Consider the following 12,160-nt stretch of genomic DNA (forward strand, 5'->3'; position numbering starts at 1 on the left):
GGAGTGTTTGCACAACCTGCTATTCTGTCTTGGTCTTAGGACAAACCTGCTCCAGCCACAACTGTTGAAAACAGTTTTATTTTAATTTTCTCCAAACAACTCATTTTCTTCCTCCCTCAGGCAATAAATAAAAAGTTAATTTCTAAAAAAAAAAAAAAAACAAAACAAAAAAAAAAAAAACACCAAAAACCATACATATGTACACCAGCCACACAGGCATCTTCTGTGTGGATCGGACTGGGGGGAAGGAGAGAGGTGAGGAGGGAAATAATGCTCCAGGTGGGTTGAAGATGAGGCATTTTCTAAGCTTGGACCAAAAGCTGCAGCAGTGTTGCACAGGTAGGCGAGACCCAGCTCAGGTGGAGAAGGGCTGGTCATGAGGTGGAGGAAGTTTGAAAATGCTGGATGGAGGACATCTCTGGGCCAGCCTCTCCTTCACCCAGCTGCTTCTCTCTTCCATTGCAGCCCCAACCATGTCCCATCCTGCTCCTTCTGGAGGAAGAGCAGCAGTGGGATGAGTAGAGAGGAATCCGAACAGAGTAATCAAAAGCAGCCCAGGCTGCTGCCCCCACCCCTTCTTTCTCCTCTTTAAGCCACAGGAGATTGGACCTAAGTTTTGCAGGAACCAGAGACCCCCAGAGGCAAGAAGAGAGGCATTTAGGACTGCATCTCCCCCTCCAAACCACCTCCCAGCCACAGAGATTGTTCTCTCCCACAGGAATGGGCTCAGCTGGTGACTCGGCGGGTGCCTGCCAGCTCCTGCATCGCCTCCCCAGGCACTGGCAGGGGTGAGGTTGACTGCAGGCACCCCTGTGCCACCACCCCTGCTTGCCCCAAGGCCCTGCCTGCAGCTCTGCTTGTCACCCAGTGTAACTGGCTCAGGTAAGCAGCACCCACCACACACCCCCATGTCTCTTTGTGCAAGGGGGAAGACTGCTGCACGATAAAAAGAGGGTATGCTCCCTTTTCAACCCAGATGAGCTAGGGGCAGAAATACGGGGAGAAGGGGAGGTGTATCTTTTTTTAAAAAACAAGACAGTAAAATAGGGATGGAAGGAGATGAAGACCAGGCACTTGAGGAAACCCAGTATGCTATTTTTTTTCCTCCCCCAAAGAGCCTGGACAATGTCAGGGTTTGTGTACAATTTTCGTGCTTTCAAAACATAAAATTAAAAAGCAAAAAAACCAAGATGAGGTAAGAAATTTCTCTACGAAAAAGACGTTGAGTCCAGGGTGAACGGCAGTGTCCGGCACTATTGCTTAACATCACAGGGCTCCGTGCCCACCTGCCCCCTCCACGCCTGGCACTATCTGCCTGGCTGGTCTCAGCCCCTGAGCTAACAGCTGGGCGACGTGGTGATGGGGCTGTGAAGGTATGGGAGGCTGCTGGGGGTGGCATGGACACCGACAGAGACTGGGAAGCTGAAGACAAACTGGGAGGTGGGGGTGGAGGTGGCCTTGCCCCGCTCCCGCAGTGTCCCCGAGGGGCTGACAGCTTCCACTGCACATGAGGTGGCCAACACCTGCGACTCAAACTGCAGCAGCTGCCCCATGAAGCTGAAGTTAGGAGAGATGATGCTCCGGCGCTGCTTGACGAACTCAAAGGCCTCCTCCAGCTTGACACGCTTCTTCATCATCAGGTAAGCCAAGCAGATGGTGGCGGAGCGGGAGATACCAGCCTGGCAGTGGACTAGGACCCGGCCGCAACACTCCTTCACCGAGTCTGGAGAGCAACAGGGGATGAGACATGAGACCAACGCCCTTCCAACAAAGCCCAACCCCACACCAAACCTGCAGGTGGTGGCTGACCTCCCTCCCACCAGTGCAACAAATGGCCTGGACTCTGCTGGACCCTCTGAGCCAAAGGCTCCAGGTCCTCGAGGCAGGAACCTCTCCCCTGGTAAAACACACACAGACACAGCTCCTCTGTTCAGGCACTTACCGATGTACTCAATTGCCTCCATAAACCAGGAGCTGATGTCAGCTTTGTGGTTATCCTCCACGGGGATACACTTGTACTGGTAGTGCCCCTCGAAGTGGTTGGGGCAGTCCGAGGAGACATTCAGCAGGGCTGTGATGCCCAGTGCATCAAGCATGTCCCGCCGGGCGGCGTGGTAGGCGCTGCCAAGGTAGAGGAAAGGAAGGATTTCCACAGGGCCACCCTGTTACAGAGAAAAACAACAGATATGGGGGTGACCAGGGGACAGCAGTGGGCGGCAGGACATGCATCCAGGTGGCTTGGAGGCCCTGAGCAGTGCAGGAACCTGGCATCTGATCCAGGGCCCTCAAAAGAGGGAGCAGGGGCTGCCTTTCTGAGCTGTTGAACCCATTTCAGTGCTCCCCCCCCACCTCATCCTGTTCAGGAACGGGCAGGTGTGGTTTATGGGATTTGGGCTTGTCCACTCCCCAGGGAGCACAAACACCCTGGGATCAGGAGGACCACCATGCTCTCCCATGAAAGGAAAGGGAGCATGGCTCTGGCTCTGCAGGCCTCAGCTGAGGGAGAGCAGAGAGACTCCAGCAGGACCAGGTTGCAATGCTGGAAGGAGCGGTCAAAATAGCTGAACGCTGGGCTTCTAGACATACCTGGTCATGAAGGGGGGTCCCACAGGAACTGCAGCCCAAATCCAGGGGCTCGGCGCTGGTGGGGGGTGACACATTGCTCAGGGACTTGGTTTTTGCACAGAATTCAGGGTACTCTGAGGAGAAGCGCTCATAACCCCCTGCAAGAAAAGAGGCACAAAGCGTTATCCCAGGCTGCATTCACAGCACTGCAGAACAGCATAGCCAGAGCTGACGCATCTCACTGTGCCCTTGGCCACTAGATGATGCTACAGTGATGGAGAGCAGTCTCCTGCCCCAGGATGAGCAACCAGGCTCCTGGCAGCAAGGGGAGAATCCTTGAGGCCCCACCACTCCCTTAGAGCAAGAGCTCCAAGAGCTCTGTAATGCTCTTGGCTGACCAAAGTCTCTGGTCCAGGGTTTAGCCCCTTACACAGCATCAGCCAAAACCCCAGACCGAGGCCAAGGTTGCTCTCTAAGACAATGGAGAGAGGATTTGTTGCCAGCATCCTCTGACTTTAATGGGAAAAGCTGCTCCCAGGCCAAAGACTGTACAGTTCCCAGTTTTCCCAGGCGCATCATCCTGCCACAAAGCACAGGGAGGTCTCCCACTGTCCTAGCCTGACCCTCCAGCCCAGAGCTCCCAAAACAACAGGCCAGGGAAGCCCTGGCACCGGCCAGGTACAGTGAAGCTAACCCTACAGCAAAGCTGCTCTCCAGAGGGAGATGTCCACTGCCTCTCAAGGACATGGGTGCAACCTGAACATGGAGGTGAGCGCCATGTGAAAGAGCGGCTTGCTCCTTTGACCTGCCGTCAGGGCAATAAGCAAAGGTGACTTCAGATCTTCCTAATGGCAGGCAAAACAAGAGCAAACCCCATCAGCTTCCCAGGACAGGGACACTGCAGTGTTGGCTGCAAATAAACACTTCTGGTGAGATTTCCTTCTCTCGTTCAAACCAAATCAACAACCCTGACATCCTTGTAGAGCCTGACCTTGAGCCTCAAAACCGAGAGAAATCAGGTATTTTGCTATCACCACAGGAATGTAGCTAGACCAAGCCCTGACTCCCAGAAGAGCTCCTGAAGACTCACCCCAACTGCAGGACCCATGCCTGCAGATTTGGGCTTGCCAGAGCACACACAGCAGGACGCATATTCCTTATCCAGCCCTAGCTCTGAGACTGTCCTGAACAAGGCTGGATGTTCAAAAGACCATTGGATGCAAGCGTCCCCAGCAAAGCAGCCCAGGAATCCCTAGGCAGCTAGAGACCAATATTGCCAGCATCCCAGTGCCCTTTATGGCTTCCTCTCCCTACACGGGAAGGGCTCTAGTACCTTAAAGCAGAAACATGCGTATGCATCACTGAATTTGCATTGTCCCTCCCACGTGAGCGGGACAGTTTGCAGAGGCTGACATCCCTTTGCAGTCCTACTGGTTCGATTTGGACGAGCACCCAGAATCAAGCGCCCCTGTTAGACATCTTCAGGAGGTCTGATCCTAAAATCCCAGGATCTACCACGTCCCACTCTGCTGGCCATCACGCCGTCCTGAGAGGGAGAAGCTGCCCAGGGTGATGTACAGAAACGGGCTTCCTCCTTGGAAAAGCCAAGCGACACTTTCAAACAGTCAAAGACGTTTCTCTTCAATGTATCAGATCTAATGCCCGTTCAACCAAGCACCACATCCAGCAGCTCCATCCAGCGGTGTGCAGATCCTGGCTGTGCGTGCAGGCCCTGCCCGGCACAGGAACCATGCTGTGCAGGTGGCCATCACCAAGCAACACCCAGCCGGGCCGTTTCACAGGCGAACCTGGCAGCAGTCTGATCTGCACAAAACAGATCCGGGTCTTCATCGTGACCTGCACCCAACAAATTTGCATTTGGACAGGCACAGTGCTGGGTTAGCACGGCTCTTGTGAAATCAGAGTGAGCTCAATGATTTTAGTAGCTCTGTGGTAAGCGAGGAAGAGGTCTCTAGTGCTAAGACTGAGTCTCTAGGAGCCCGTTCCTTAAAAAGAAGAGATTGGAAACCCCAAACAACCTCCCATGAGAACCACAGGGGCACCAGAAGCCCTCAGCTGACAAAGGCCACCCTTGAAGCGCAGCAGCGTTTCCTGCCACGTGCGCGGCTCCCAGCACCATGACAGCTCATGGCGAAGGACCCGAAAGCATGTTCCCGAGTGAGCCCTTGCTGTGCAGGCGCTGCCGCAGCAGCGCATCATATCACATCCTTGGAACAGCTCCTGCTGCTTTTACTGTATCTAGTACAACAGAATAGCTAGCTCCTCCATCTATCAAGCCTCTTAATGGATTTGCTACTCCGCATACGCATCCTCACCCCTGCTGTAAGTAAACCAAGGAATAAATTAACTCTCAGGCTGTAAACAAAAAAGAAAAAACCCCACAGAGCTCATCCAGGAACCCCAGCCGAGCACCCCCCTTCCCTAAATCATCTCACAGCAATTCTCAGGACCAGCAGCTCCAACTGTTCACAGCATCTCATTTAACACATGCCGATCCTGAGAGCATGGCGGGGGGAAAGCCCCGACTGCTGCTGTAGTCGCAAAAAGAACACAGAGGCACCCTGGGGGGTTCTGCCCACTGCAAAGGCACATCGGCGTGACACCAGGTATTTGGTCCTGCACAAATACCTTCTCTGCACCGTGGGGCTGGGGACAAACTCAAACAAAGAGGGGGGATTCCCCCCCACTTCCATCTGGAGCGGCTTGTGCCGTTGGGTTTGCACCTTGCCCCCCGGGGTCTGCGTGCCAGCCCGGCCCACGGCAGAGGCATGGGGCCTGCCCCACCGCTCGCTCAGCCCGAGGTGGCTCACACCGCGTTTCTCTCGGGCCACCCACGCGCGGAGTGGATGGCCGCGCTGCCGACTGCCCCAGGACCCCACCTCCGGGGCCACAGCCGCACAGCCTCGCCGGGTGCACCCCCCAAACGCAGCACCCACAACCCGCCCCCCGCCGGCTCCCAACTTCTGGCAGGACAGCCGGGAGGAGGAAGAGCGGGAACGGGGCGCTGCGAGGCCAGGCCCCCACCCCCGGGGCCGGGGCCGCCCGCGGCCGGGAGCCCCGCGGGGCGGCGCGGCGGGGGGGGGAGGGGGGGAAGGGGGAAGAGCGGGGACGTTCTGCGCGCGGCCAGGTCCCACCAGCCACCCCCGGGGTTCCCCCAGACCACTAGCCGGGCCCCCCCCCCCCGGCGGTACCTGCCAGGAGGCGGATGTCGGCGCGCGCCGTGTCGCGGCGGAGCGCGCGCACCACCAGCGCCACGGTGCTGTCCTCGCGCAGGGCCTCCGCGCGTGGGCTGCGCTCGTCGTACACCACCACGGCGGCGTACAGCCCAGCGCGCAGCCGCGCCCGCACCTCGCCCTCGGCCGGCAGGATCTGCTCCAGGCTGACGGCCCCCTTGGCCCGCCGCCGCACGATCGTGTTGCAGCGCACGTTGAGCGCCCCGCGGATGTGGCCGGCGCTGTGCGCCAGGAAGGGGCGGCAGTCCAGCACCAGGCACCGCCCGGGGCCGCCGGGGCCGGCCTCGTCGCGGCACACCAGGCGCCGCAGCGCGCTGCCCTCCATCTCCCGCAGCCCCTCGGTGGCCACCATGGCGGAGGCGGCGGGGCCCTGCGCCCGGTGCCGGTGCCGGTGCCGGTGCCGGTGCCGGTGCCGGTGCCGGTGCCGGTGCCGGTGCCGGTGCCGGTGCCGCTCGCGCAGCCCCGCGCGCGCGGCGGAGCCTTTACTACCCGGCGGCGGCCGGCGCGCGCCCCCGCCCCCCGCCCCGCCCCGCCCATTCATCCCGCGCCGGGGCCGCATGAATGGACGGAAGGCGGCGGGCGGGCGCGGGCGACGTCACCGCCTCCATTCACAAAAATCCGGCCTCTCCGCCAGCCGGCCATGTTCTCCTCGGTTTGTGAATGGGGGAGAGCGGCGGGCGGCGCCGCGCCTTTGCCACCCTCGGGCGCCCTGCCCCCTGCGCCGTGTCGCCCCCGCCGGGACCCCCCTCCACGCGCCGCAGGGCACGCGCGCGCGCGCGCACACGCACCGCTGGGGGCAGACGCGCACACGTACAGGCACACGGTGCAGGGCGCGCGCACAGGGGCGCACAGGTAGGCGCGCGCACGCCGCCGGGCGCGCACGCCTGCACTCGCTGCACCCGCGCCTCTTTCCTCCTTTGTCCCTCGGCTGCCGCCCGGGCCGGGCCGGCCGCCACGGCAGGGGGCATGCAGCAGGGCCCGCTGAAGGCTCTGCGGGCTCCCTCTGACTACGCACCTGCCACCGCCACGTTTTCCCTGTCAGAGAATGACAGCTCATCAGCTGCCGAGCCCTAAAAGCACCACAGCACCCTGTCTGGGAAGCAGCCCCGTGGAAGGCTCCCTGATTTGATTCTTCACGTCGAGGAACGCTATTTTTGGCTAAAAGCCAAAGGAGCAAATTCACGGCCCTGCAGTAACCTCGAGAGGGTCTCCCCATAACCACCACCCAAACACCAAGCAGTCGCTTCACCCAGAAGCCCCCTTTAGGGCTGCTTTCAAACGAGAGCGATGCCGCAAACCCCGACACCAGCAACTGCGCTTGAGGCATTTCCTGCAAACAGATGCTGGCCAGTCCCGGGTGAGTCTGCTTCAGAGACCTGAAGGGGCTCAGCTACCCAGATGTGGACCTGGGTGTGGTGGGAGCAAGGTTAAGGGCCCAACGGTTATCCGAGCCCACCTGCCCCGGTCACTGCTTTCCACAGAGGGCAGCATTTGGACAGACAGCTTGACTTCCCCTCCCCTGCGTGCCCGGTAGCTGTTTATTTGGGCAAGGCAGGGTAACACCTTGCCGTGCATACCTACCTGGGAGGAATCCAGCCTACCACGCGTGTTCAAGGCCTACAGCTGGTGACACTCCTGTGTCCCGCTGCTGCCTCTCCCTTACGCTCTGCTCTCTGACCGCTGCCAGATTCTCCCCTCCATCTGCGTCAGCCTGATCTTTGTACCCCTGGCTCTTGTGTGCTGTGCCAACCCTTTGCCAGCCAAGCCGAATCAGAGTAGCTATGGGGGAAACACAGCTGCCATTTGTGTAGGACACCCCACTCCAGGAATGTATTTATTTGAGCCTGTTGCCTACTACAACAGGGGTGGAAAGCTAATTTTCGCCCGTCCCAACCTGCATCAGACACAAGGGAAGAAGAAACCTATTTCTACCGAACTAAAGCAGACTCTGACTGGCCAGCGACACGCCAGGGACATGCTTTCCTCCTTCAGAGAATGCCCTCAGAGACCAAAAAACTCAAACTGAGAATTTGATTTCAAACTAATTAAAAATTACACTCTCGTAGCAACATGACTCGAACTCAAGTTGGACCATCAAAAACATCTTAGGAAGTTTTACTCAAGAGCTGATGCCAAAATATGCTGTTTTCTTTGCTCCTCTTGGGCAGGAGATGTTGGCCACTACCATGTGATGAGCTAGCCTGCTGTCTTCAATGCCTTCTGCACTGTTCACTCCAGCTTTTACACTAAAATTGGATGACCAAAGGCACAGAGCATACGTCCTTGGAGGCAGGGCCTGACACCCTAATTTTTCCCTTTCTGGTCCAGCATGTGACTGGGCCAAACTGCTCTGAGGTGGGAGAGGAAGGCAACAATAGCATGGGTAGAGGAGAGGGGGGTTTGGGCTGCTGTCCCCGGGTGTTTGCATGAGCATTGGTGGAGGACATTATTTCAGGATGGAGCATGGATGGATGTGTGTGCATGTGCGTGTGCATCTGACGGAGACTTCCAAGTGTTTCCACGTGCCTGAACCCTCCTCTCCCTGCTGTGCATCCCTTCCTGCTGTCTGTGTGGGCGTGGCAGGTTCTTGGCTCTTTCTTCTTGGCAAATAAACTGCACCCAGCCAGGCTGCTGGAACTGCCATTGCGCACCCACACCAGCCGTTCTCACGGCTGTGCTCCTGGTTGGTCACGTCTGGAGCTGATGCTGTGGTGGGGATGGTGGCTCACAGACAGCTGGCAGTGGAGAAATTGAACCCGAAGGTGAGAGTGCCCAAGCCGGACCAAGTCAATGCCACCCAGCCGGGAGCCACCACTGGAGGAAAAGAGGCATCTCCCTCACTGCGGTTAGCTCAAAAGGAAATCTAGTTAACTTTGTCTGTGCAGGTGTTACGGTGGGACAACCAAGAGCCACCAGAAATGCTTGCAAGGCAGAAGCCACAAAGCAAAAGAAGCAGCACAATTACCTAGGGTGGAGGGGCAGGAGGGGCGGAAAGGATTGGGGAAAGGGGGAGGGATGGGGATGGGAGAAGGCCATACGGCTTCACGTCCTGACTTTGCAAACCTGGAGAAGCGTGAAAGCGAATACTCCTGTCAAACAGCATCCGTGTAGCACAAACTGAAATATATCCTGCTGGAAAACAAACAACCAAAAGAAAAGAGAGAGAGCAAGAGATGTTCATTTCCTTTGCAACAGAGTCAAAGAATTGTCTTTTATAGGGCCCTGGCCAGAAGAGGCAATTGTGGAAGGAGGCTGGAGGGAAATGAATTGTCAAAGGAGGCACATATCTGGATGATTAAATGTCAATATGTACCTTGAATTAAGGAAAAGGAATTTACACCTCACCTCACTGTGGCAGCGAAAACCAAATTAGAGCCAGGCTGTAAATTTGCCAGCCAATAGACACCAATTTTTTTGGCTATCTAAATGCTTTTCCTGTCCAGAGAAATGCTGAAGCACAAGTCCCCCTGGGTGGCCAATGGCTGCTGTGGGCAGCTGATAAGCTGCTGAGCTCAGGACGCCCTCTGGGCTCCTCCAGGCTTTCCTGGTGCTGCTCCCCCCGGCTCCTGGCCCCAGCGTGCACACATGGGGTCCTGGCGTGCTGCGTCACGCCGCAGGTCTCAGCTACCCGGCAGATGTGCCTGCCTCTCTGCCACCTGGGCTGGAACACAGGCCAGGATTTTGTTATGCTGGAGTTTTCCCAAGAGCTTGATTCCCTCCGTCCTCCTGGTCAGCCGCTCAGCCAGCTGTACGGCTGCGGATGAACGAAGCACGGAGCTGTATCCCCGCTACTCTTGGCATGTGGCAGAGGTTGCAGCGTGAGGATGCTGCCGCCTTCCCACAGCAGCTCCCAGCGGTTAGCCGAAGGGTTGAGTGATTTGCCCTGGCATGTGCAGGAAGCCTTTGGCAGAAATGAAAGGCAGAATGAAGGTCTTAACAACTTGCAAGTCTGTGCTTACCCACAAAACCCGGCCTTCGCGGAGTGCCGCGGGGTCATTGCTCCCGTTTGTCCTCACACAGCACCTTACGGGGCTCCTTTCATGGCATCTCTCTTTCTCACAGCTTTCCAGGCTGGGGAAAGCATCCTCCTGTCTGCAAAGGGCAGTGCAGCAGTGAAAGAGTTAACAGAGTCATGTTAATAAATTCAGGCTCTCTTTTCCTCTAGGGCATATTTGCATATTAATGGAGGGGAATTGTAACGAACCTGTCTAGGGAGGCTAAAGGGAAAATTATGCAAGGTTGGCTGAGAAGGTGGAGGAGGGGAAAATGTTCATTTCCAGCGCTTTCCAACCCCTCAGCTGCAAAAGCATGTGAGCAATCCGAGCTCCAGGGCAGCGCCTTGCCGAGTGGGACACCCTGTGAGCGAAGGGAGTACTTGAGCGCAGGTAGCTATTCGGACCCACCTGCATCCCTCCTGCGCTGGCTTCTCATGGGCCTGCTGAGCTTCACGTTGCCCCAGACACACTTTATTTTAAACCCAGGGCTGCAACAGCAGACTTCAGCAAGCATGTCCCTAATTATCGTCCTGTCTTCCAAGGCATCCGGATAAAATGCAGCTCTTGGTGGACTGTCAGCAGAGCAGCTCATCCACAACTCATTTTCAGCACAGGCTCTCTCAGGACTTTTCAGCAGCGCTGTGCTTGGTGCAGGAGGCAATGGAGCCAGGGAAGGGGAGTTGACACATGCTGGCCTGAAGCATGCCTCCCTCCCCCATCCCCGCTCCTTCACACCAGACTGCAAGTAGCTGCAGCACATGCTTGAACCCTGCCACAGTCTTTGTTGCCTCAAACTCCAAAGCGCCGCATGCCAGCCCGAAAGCCTCTGACAGCACGTGAAAAATGCCAGGAGCTTTGCCAGGTCTGCTTTCTCTGCTCCCAACTCCAGTGAACTGCCCACAGATCTTATCTCAAGAAGGACAAATAACCTGTTGCTTTTGCCATGCAATAGCAGATAGAGTGAGGGTTTATAGTCATGGGGAAATCAGCTATAAATCACTAGATAGGAGACTAATCAGTGGGCCCCTGATCTGATCTAGATTAGGAGATGGAAAAAGCAGCCTTTATTCCTGAAAGCAGAGCAGCCCTTCTTCAGAACAGCGATGGGGTGCTCCACGTACCCCAATAGCTGCAGCTGGTTTGTGCCCATGCAAATGTAATCAGGGCAGGACCCACTCAAATTAGCAGGATGCAAAGTGGCCCAAGCCATTTTCTGCTGCAGGTTTGGTTTTCTCTCTCTCTCTCCCGCTGCCTTTTGCCACTGCCTCATCTCTGCCTGTAAAAGTCAACACGGCTCCAACCACGTTGGGTGAGAAACATGAGGTTGGATCCAGGATGGTCAGTGAACAGGAGCCGGATTTTAAGAGGATATATGGCTTCTGCTAGATGGTTAGCTCAGGCAGTTAATTAGGGCTGGTGTTGGGGGGGCGCGCAACAAGCCTAAGTGCCACCTGTGGAAGCAGAGAGGCTCCCTCCCCAAAATCCCCATGCTGTTTCTTTTTGACCCAGTTGGTTTTGGGGGGAGGTGTGGGAGGAAACAAACTGCAGGGCTGGAGGTTAGCTGCTGGCAACATTCCTGAGGACTCGATGGTGGGTAGGGGCCCGCAGATCTGATACATCACTCCAGCTTGGAAGGACTTAGGAGCCCATTGGTCCCACAGACGTGGCTGACTTGCCCCTCAATATCACCAGGACCCAGAGACCAGCCCTGATATGGGGCCCAGCAGGTGTGAAGCCAGTCTGGCTGCCCCCTGGGCAGAGCATCTTCCAGCACGTGGTTCAATTTGAGTGGTGCCCGGTTGGATGCAGGGTCATTGCTGAACGTTTCTACAGCCTTGGCATACAAGGGCAAGCCACATCGGTAAGCTGCTTCCTGACATAAGAATCTGCATGAGCTCTCCTTGACATTTTGTCATTTTTGATACAGCTGTGGTGCTGTGCCGGCTGTCAGACCCCATCAGTACCCTGTGCCCATTCCCTTTGGTCTCCTGCCTTCTCCAACAGCCCTGAAGCTTTCCCCATTCCAGGCGTCGGGACACGCATGGTCTGTGATCATGTTATTACAACCACGGATTTTAAAGCAGATGTATAAGTGAGGTAGATAAAACAAGGACATGGGTCCCTTAATCCTAAAATGTCAAGTAGCGTGGGGATTAGCCTGATATCTTTGGGTGCAGGATTTGGGGATGCAGCAGAGCCAGAGAAGTGAATCTGTGGATGCAAGTTGATCCCCTCCTCTCAGTTTGCTGTGAGACAGACTCAGTGTAAGGGATCAGCTTTGGAAACTAGGTTGGAGCCAGTAAGGGATGCAGCATTTTAACCTTTAACATAACCTGTGACATTTTG

The 12,160-nt window shown here is 56.6% G+C and overlaps 1 protein-coding gene across 1 annotated transcript; it reads right to left on the bottom strand.

Moving 5' to 3' along the window:
• Positions 1–62: 62 nt before the first annotated feature.
• Positions 63–6,228, bottom strand: DUSP4 (dual specificity phosphatase 4). The gene is made up of 4 exons (XM_076336719.1): positions 5,778–6,228; positions 2,587–2,723; positions 1,943–2,162; positions 63–1,723 (listed from the first exon to the last, which is right to left on the bottom strand). Exons 1-4 carry the CDS (start codon positions 6,169–6,171, stop codon positions 1,338–1,340), a joined length of 1,137 nt encoding a protein of 378 aa, XP_076192834.1. The 5' UTR covers positions 6,172–6,228; the 3' UTR covers positions 63–1,337.
• Between the last annotated feature and the right edge of the window lie 5,932 nt (positions 6,229–12,160).

This window comes from Aptenodytes patagonicus, chromosome 4, assembly GCF_965638725.1.
Source record: "Aptenodytes patagonicus chromosome 4, bAptPat1.pri.cur, whole genome shotgun sequence".
NCBI lineage: Eukaryota > Metazoa > Chordata > Aves > Sphenisciformes > Spheniscidae > Aptenodytes > Aptenodytes patagonicus.

Excerpts from the sequence above, each read along its gene's own strand:
- DUSP4 (XM_076336719.1), bottom strand. The coding sequence starts at position 6,171 with ATGGTGGCCACCGAGGGGCTGCGGGAGATGGAGGGCAGCGCGCTGCGG. Across the intron at positions 2,724-5,777 it reads CGACATCCGCCTCCTGGCAG|GGGGTTATGAGCGCTTCTCC; the intron begins GTACCGCCGGGG and ends CTTTTCTTGCAG. Across the intron at positions 1,724-1,942 it reads GGAGGCAATTGAGTACATCG|ACTCGGTGAAGGAGTGTTGC; the intron begins GTAAGTGCCTGA and ends GTTGCTCTCCAG.